The 7,643-nt window shown below is 42.5% G+C and overlaps 1 protein-coding gene across 2 annotated transcripts in view; it reads left to right on the top strand.

Moving 5' to 3' along the window:
* The window catches only part of CASP6 (caspase 6, apoptosis-related cysteine peptidase), a 13,169-nt gene that overhangs the window by 1,059 nt on the left and 4,467 nt on the right, over nucleotides 1–7,643 (top strand). For both annotated transcript variants that reach the window (XM_014544726.1, XM_005872407.2), the window contains exons 2-6: nucleotides 1,023–1,065; nucleotides 1,571–1,717; nucleotides 2,478–2,554; nucleotides 3,934–4,109; nucleotides 6,993–7,152. In XM_014544726.1, coding sequence (XP_014400212.1) covers nucleotides 1,037–1,065; nucleotides 1,571–1,717; nucleotides 2,478–2,554; nucleotides 3,934–4,109; nucleotides 6,993–7,152 — 589 coding nt within the window. In that variant the 5' untranslated portion in view covers nucleotides 1,023–1,036. The remainder of the gene's footprint in view (nucleotides 1–1,022; nucleotides 1,066–1,570; nucleotides 1,718–2,477; nucleotides 2,555–3,933; nucleotides 4,110–6,992; nucleotides 7,153–7,643) is intronic.

Below are 7,643 nucleotides of genomic sequence, written 5' to 3' on the forward strand. Positions count from 1 at the left end.
GCCCGGCGGTCCCGGGGTCCCCCGGCGCCTGGGCAGGAAAAGTTGGCTTTTGGAGGTTGGATCTGCTTTTGTTTTCTCACAAGGAAAAGTTAAAGAAGTGCTTGCATCAGTGATAGAACTGGAAGAACATTTACAAAAACACTTTCTGTAAAACAAAGCAGCTTCAGGCCCTGGCCGGGTATTCAGTCGGTTAGAGCGTCGTCCCAATACGCTAAGGTTGTGGGTTTGATCCCCGGTCAGGGCACATACAAGAATCAACCAATTAATGCATACATAAGTGGAACAACAAACCGTTCCTCTCTCTCTCTCTCTCTCTCTCTCTCTCTCTCTCTCTTTCTCCCTTCCTCTTTCCCTTTTTCCCCCTCTCCCTCTTCCCCTCCTCCTCCTCCTCCCTCCCCCTCTTCCTCTTCCCCTTTCTCCCTCTCTCCCCCACTCCCTCCCTTCTCTCTCTAAAATCAATCAATAAAAAAAAGATATAGTCAGGGGCCCTAGGCAGTTTGGCTCAGTGGATAGAGCATCGGCCTGAGGACCAAAGGGTCCCGGGTTCAATTCCGGTCAAGGGCACCTACCTTGGTTGCAGGCCAGGGCAACCAATCGAACATTGATGTTTCTCTCTGTCTTTCTCTCTCTCTTCCACTCTCCCTAAAAATCAGTGGGAAAATATCCCCCAGTGAGAATTAACAACAACAAAAAAAGATATAGTCAAAGCAATTTCCTACTTCTTTCGAGTTCCATAATCAAAAGACTGTTAAATCTAGGCATATTTTACAATGAATGCATTTGCGTAATATTTTCTCCACTTCTCTGTATGATATTCTTTGCTATTTTGCGGGTAAGAGTTGGGGGTGAGAAAGAATTAAGCCATCGATTTATAGTTCATTGGCTTATTATGCAGCAGTTTCCCTTCCTTCTTTTCATATACCCTTAGCGTGTGGGCGTCAAGGGCATCCACATGGGATTTCCTGCTGTTTCACTACCAGAAGTCAAAGTACATTAACAAAAATCAACTTTCGTTTTAATAGGTGAGGAACAAAACATGACAGAAACAGATGCCTTGTACAGGAGGTAAGAATACTGTCTTCTCTAATAAAGGCCTCTTCCTATGGTGGTCATGATCAGACTAGAAAAATCAAAGCGGGAAAGGGGCCTGGGAACTGGGAGGTAGAACAATGGCAGGTTTCACATTTGGAGAGTTAACTTCTAGTTAATATACAGGTTAGTGCCTGCCCCTGGTTGTGAAAGGACTTAGCGTGATGTTCAAAATATTAAAGAGTTGGTATGGCCTGGGCCCTATAGCTAAAGCGGGCCTCGGCCAGGCCTCGGTTGCTGGATCCTGGAGACCTGGGGTGAGACACCCACGTAGATGGATGGTGGGTGGGTGCTCCCAGTGGCCGCTGTTTACCAACTGTACGGAAATATTTCAGGGCTGTCCTTGCTGGCGTGGCCCTGAGGCCTTCAGTGCACACACAGGTCAGCCTGCGGAGGAGGAAACAGCAGACCTCTGTCTACACTACACGTGGACCTTGGGCTCGGAGGAGCTCATTGTTTTTTTTTAATTTTTCATCAACAGTGAAATGTTTGATCCAGCAGAAAAGTACAAAATGGACCACAAGAGGAGAGGACTCGCTTTAATCTTCAACCATGAGAGGTTCTTCTGGCACCTAACGCTGCCGGAAAGGCGAGGCACCAACGCAGACAGAGACAATCTTACGCGCAGGTAGTAGTTTCACCCACCTGTCGAGGCGATGAGGTACTTAGGTGGTAACTACTGGTAAAAACTCGTCCGCACTGAAGAAGTAACAGAGCAAGAGTTTTTGAGGATGAGCCTCAGTTGGGCACAGCCCCCCTTAAGAACTTGCCAGAGTTTTCTTCCTAACCCTGTTCTGTTCAGTGTTAATAGGCTCTGCCTTGTTACAGATACACAGTTGACCCTAAAGCTCAGGGGTTAGGACTGCTGAGACCCCGCACAGCCAAAATCCCACACCTAACTTTTGACTCCTCCAAAACTAAGTTGTCCCTCAGTATCCACAGGGGAAGGGATCTAGGCCCCCTGTGAGTACCAACATTTACAGATGCTCAAGTCCCTTCTGTAGAATGGCATAGATAATGCATACAGCCGGCCCTCTGCATCCGCAAACTCCCAACTGAGGATCGAAAACAGTACAGGTACTTATTGAAAAAAAAAATCTGTGTAAGTGGACACTTGCGGTTCAAACCCTTGTTGTTCAAGGGTCACCTGTATTTGCAGAGTAAGAGTAGACACAATATTCTAACTTGAATCCGTTATCATTACTAGTAAATCCTCTCCTATCGTGGACGACCCAGGAAAACCGTCACAGTCCTATTTGAGTTTTCTTTTCCCTTAAAGAAAAGACAATTTTTGTCTCATAAGAAGTATATAAATTTCCTCAAATAAGCAGGGTATGTGACAACTTTGAGTAGCTCATAAGCTAATACTCAGTTTACTCTGCCGCCAGGTTTTTAGATCTCGGATTTGAAGTGAAATGCTTTAACGATCTGAAAGCAGAAGAACTACTGCTCAAAATTCATGAGGGTAAGTAGTTTTCCTGTTCATCTTCCTCTGGTGGCACTGAGTGCTTTAAATGCCCTGTTTGTAAAGACAGATCCAAATAATTAACTGCGTAGTGAAAAGTCTTACTAATTAATGTGGCATGGGTTATAGGTTTTTGGTTGTGCATCTCTGCATATATGTTACCCACCAGATTTAGAGACCCTGGCACAGTTTTATTCCTCCAAAGCTTATATTCAGCATACCATTAGTTACAGTCTGTTATTCTAGAAATGAATAAAATGGCCTTTTCATTTGGCATTTAAAAGTTTAAAATGCAAACACTAGTGATTTTTTAATTGACTCCTTCCATTCTCTTTTACTGGCTTCAAAATACTGGTGATTTAAATACTTTATCTCTTAATTTCTATATCAATGTGTAATAGGTATTTTAACAATTTATCTTTATCATAATAATCACTGCATGCCATGAATTTTCAAGTCATTTGCCAATGGAATATTATAATGTTTATATAATTTAAACTTTCTGCAGAGCTCTTTCTTTAGGTATAATTGATATATAACATTATGTTAGTTTCAGGAGTACAACAGAATGATTCGATATATGTGTACATTTCGAAATGTCTAGTTACCATCTTTTAGATTCCAAATATAAATGAGATTATATGGTATTTGTCTTTCTCTGACTTATTTCACTTAGCATAATATGTCCATCCATGTTGCTGCATGGTAAGATTTCATTCTTTTTTAATGACTGAATAATAATCTATTTTATATATTTGTGTTAAATGTGTGTGTGTGTATCTAGGCACTCTGCTGATTCACGTAACTTTTATTGCCAAAATGACTTGGATCTTGAAGGGAGTTTCCCATAATATCCCCTTTGTTTTATGTCATTTTCTGTGTTTTAGAAAAACTAATGAAATCTTTCCAAACTACTATTTTGAACTTGAATAATTTTGATTTTTAAAATAATTTGTGACTCTAGCCAGTTTGGCTCAGTGGATAGAGCGTCTGCCTGCGGACTGAAGGGGCAGGGGTTCAATTCTAGTCAAGGGCACGTACCTCGGTTGCAGGCTTCTGGCCCTGGTCAGGGGCATGCCAGAGGCAACCAATCAATGTGTCTCTCTCACATCGGTGTTTCTCTCTATCTCTCCCTCTCCCTTGCACTTTCTCTAAAAAGCAATGGAAAAATTACCCTCAAGTGAAGATTAAAAAATAAATAAATAAATAAAGTTATGTTTCATTATAGACATTTTATATTTATTCTAAGAATAACAGGTTTCCTCCTTCCTGCAATCATTTGTATATAACTTATTCTAGTATTAGTACATTGAATTTTAATACATAGATAATAAGCATCTGGTTTTCATTTCTGTCTGAATTTTGGGGGGTTTTTCTAGCATCAACCTCTAGCCATGTAGATGCGGATTGCTTTTTATGCGTTTTCCTGAGTCATGGCGAAGGCAATCACATTTACGCATATGATGCCAAAATTGAAATTCAAACACTGACTGGCTTGTTCAGAGGAGACAAGTGTAAGAGCCTGGTTGGAAAACCCAAGATATTTATCATTCAGGTAAGACTGATGATGTTACCATCTTAATTATAAAGACCAAGGCCTATACCTGTGGTTAATAAGAACTAAAGCCAACTTCAAAAGTAACTTTCTCCAGTACTGGAAAGGCCCTTTGTGAATTCTAGCCAGAGTTACAATTTGAATTCTTGGTAGTAATTCTTTCTTAACATAAAAAAATAAATAAAGACTCTCGGCGTCTTTATTACTTGGATTGACATTTGAGATGACTCGGAATAACCAATGTGCTACTTCATGGCCAGCCTGGTATCCAGGTGGAGCCACCAGAGGAAGTACCTGCTGCTGGGGGAGTGAGGAGCAAGGCGCCTGCTCAGACAGGCTGGTCCTCTGGGAGCTGGAGAGCGTGTGAGCTGAGCCAGTGGGAGGGGTGCAGGCATGAAGAGTTCTAGACCTAGCTTGCTTCATCCTTTCACATTCTCCCTTACACTGAGATGCTGTGTACCCCCTGCCAATTGGTATTAGGATAAAAATATTTTTAGGCCTGAATAACAGCATCTGGTACATCAATAAGAATTCTGAACAAAAAAGAGAATTCCTGATGTGCCAGTGCTGCAGTTCTGTATTTCTGAATGGCATGGAGCACCATGACCACATTCTACATCTTGCCATAGAACATAGAGGGGAGGGAGTAGGGGTCTATAAGAAAAGAAGTTACAGATAATTCCTTGGTTTCTTGTTTGGACAACTGTGTTGCGGTGTCTGTGGGACATGCAGTTGGAAGGACAGGTCTAGACCCTAAGAAGCAGCCAGGGTTGGAGAAATAAATTTTGGAGTAATGAGGAGATGGATGGTAATGGAAGCAAATGAGTTTGCCCACAGCAAGTATAGCCTGAAAAATGAGCAGAGGGGAGATGCTGAGGAGAATGGCCCAGAGAGGTAGAAAAATGACAGCTATTGCTTCATGCAAAAGGGAGGGCCAACACTGTCCAAGACAAGAGGATTGGAAATTACTAATGAGCTCTCCTATGGGAGGATAGCCACCAAGGAGGAAAACATTTCACTGCCTCAGATTCTTTGTCTATGAGATGGAGATAAAATAGTAACTCCTCATGGGGAGGAAAACATTTCACTGCCTCAGATTCTTCGTCTATGAGATGGAGATAAAATAGTAACTCCTCATGGGGTGGTTGTGAGATTAAAACAAACTGGCCTAACAAATGAAAAACACTTAGTGCCTAGAACAAGACAAGCCCTCAATTAAAGGCTAGCTCTGGTTCGAGCATCGTCCCTATACGCTAAGGTTGCAGGCTCGATTCCCGGTCAGGGCACACACAAGAATCAACCAGTGAATGCATCAATAAGTGGAACAACAAATCAATGTCTCCCTTCCTTCCTTCCTCTCCCTTCCTCTCTCTGTCTAAAATCAATAAGTTAAAATAAATACATAACTAATCTCTTAAAAATAAAGGCTAGCTCTTATTGCAATTGATTTGGCAACTGATGGCATCAAGTTCCAGGTGTTCTACATTATATCTAGGAAGACAGTAGGAAATAAAGTCTGAATATAAGCGTGATAATTCTAAATAAGATTAAAATCTCCAGATTTTAATATCTGAAAACTTTGAAATTACTCAAGACTTTCTGTTCCTTTTAAAGGACTTTCTGTTCCTTTTAAAGCTTTTCATTTTTTAGCCATTTCATAGTTGATGTGCATTTATAATATAAACAATCTGTCAGGTCACTGTATTAAGTAGACTAGGGCAGCCAGAACAAAGTCCACAGACTGGGTGGCTTACACAATAGAAATTTACTTTCTGACAGGCTGTGGAGGAGTCTGAGATCAAGGGGTTACCAGGGTTGCTTTCTCCATAGGCCTCTCTCCTTGGCTTGTGGATGACTCCCATCCCTCTGTCCTCTCATGGTCTCTCCTGTGTGTGTGTGTGTGTGTGTGTGTGTGAGAGTGTGTGTGTCCTAATCTCTTGTTATGAGGACACCAGTCATGGTGGATTAAGAGCCACCCATATAACCTCATTTTACCTTAATTAAATCTTTAAAGACCAAATTTCCAACTACAATCACATTTGAGGTACTGGCGGTTAAGACTTCATCATATACGTTTTAGAAGGGGAGGGACAAAATTGAGTTCATAATAGTCATTTATGAATAGAAATTAGTGTTAGCCTTTGTGTGAGTCAGAATTAGTGGCTAAGAATTTGAGACCTCACTTTCAAGTAGGAGCAAAAGGAAGAAGGCACACTTCTCAGGTCAAATATTGTCATTTTAACCCTTAACAGTTTATGGCAGTCAGTAGGCAAGCAAAACCCAATCTGGGAACATATTATTTAGGCAAATACTATAGCTTTTTCTTTTTTTTAAAATATATTTTTACTTATTTCAGAGAGGAAGGGAGAGGGAGAGAGAGAGAGAAATATCAATGATGAGAGTGAACCATTGATTGGCTGCCTCCTGCATGCCCCCTCCTGGGCATGTGCCCTTGACCAGAATCGAACCTGGGCCCCTTCAGTCTGCAGACAGATGCTCTGTCCACTGAGCCAAACCAGCTAGGGCAAATACTATAGCTTTTAAAAGAAAGGATGACTCTTGGTGCTATGGTATGAGGAATTTTTTAAATCACAGACACTTTCTCTTCTATAGTGTACCTTTCTTTCAATCAACAGAATTTACTGTACAGTTGAGGATGCCAATATTTTTTTAAAACGTTAACTAAAAGAAAACATAAGTAGGGGGGAAACCCTCCACTTTAGTCTGCTCTAAACCTGAATGCTGTGGTTTGAAGTGCCTGTAAAGTGGCTTCTGTTGGTGTCAACATGAAGGTGTACTGAATTATATATCCGCTGTGAACAGTCAGCATTGGGAAGAAAGGGTAGGTAAGTGAGTGACGTGGTCTTCCTCCTTGTCTTGTAGGCATGTCGGGGAAACCAGCATGACGTGCCAGTCATTCCTTTGGATGTAGTGGACCATCCGGCAGACAGACTGGATGCCAATGTCACCCAGGTGGATGCGGCCTCTGTTTACACCCTGCCTGCGGGAGCAGACTTCCTCATGTGCTACTCTGTTGCAGAAGGTGTGTGGGTGTTTAGTACAAACATAGACTTGGCTCTCCTGGCTAAGTTCCTGTAAGCTTCATCGTGGCTTGACCTGGATCACGTCTTTCTATTGGGACACGGTGGTTTGGTCCTGAAGCTCACAGGCACAGAATGGATTTCTTTGATCCAGTAGCACAGAGTGATAGATGAAAATGTAAAAATACCTTCCAGAAAAGTCATCCCTGAGAACTCCAAGTCTACAGCTACCAGTCTAATTGTATTGAATGCTAGAGGCCAGAAGGAGGGGGGTGTCCCTCAGCCCAGCCTGCACCCTCTCCAATCTGGGACCCCTCGGGGGATGTCCGACTGAAGGATGGCAGTCGGACATCCTTCTCATAATCAGGGACTGCTGGCTCCCAACCGCTCGCCTGCCTGCCCAACCGCTCTGCCTGCCTGCCTGCCTGATTGCCCCTAACCACTTCTGCCTGCCAGCCTGATCACCCCCTAACCACTACCCTGCCAGCCGCCT

This window comes from Myotis brandtii, unplaced genomic scaffold (assembly GCF_000412655.1).
Source record: "Myotis brandtii unplaced genomic scaffold, ASM41265v1 scaffold38, whole genome shotgun sequence".
In the NCBI taxonomy this organism is placed as follows: domain Eukaryota; kingdom Metazoa; phylum Chordata; class Mammalia; order Chiroptera; family Vespertilionidae; genus Myotis; species Myotis brandtii.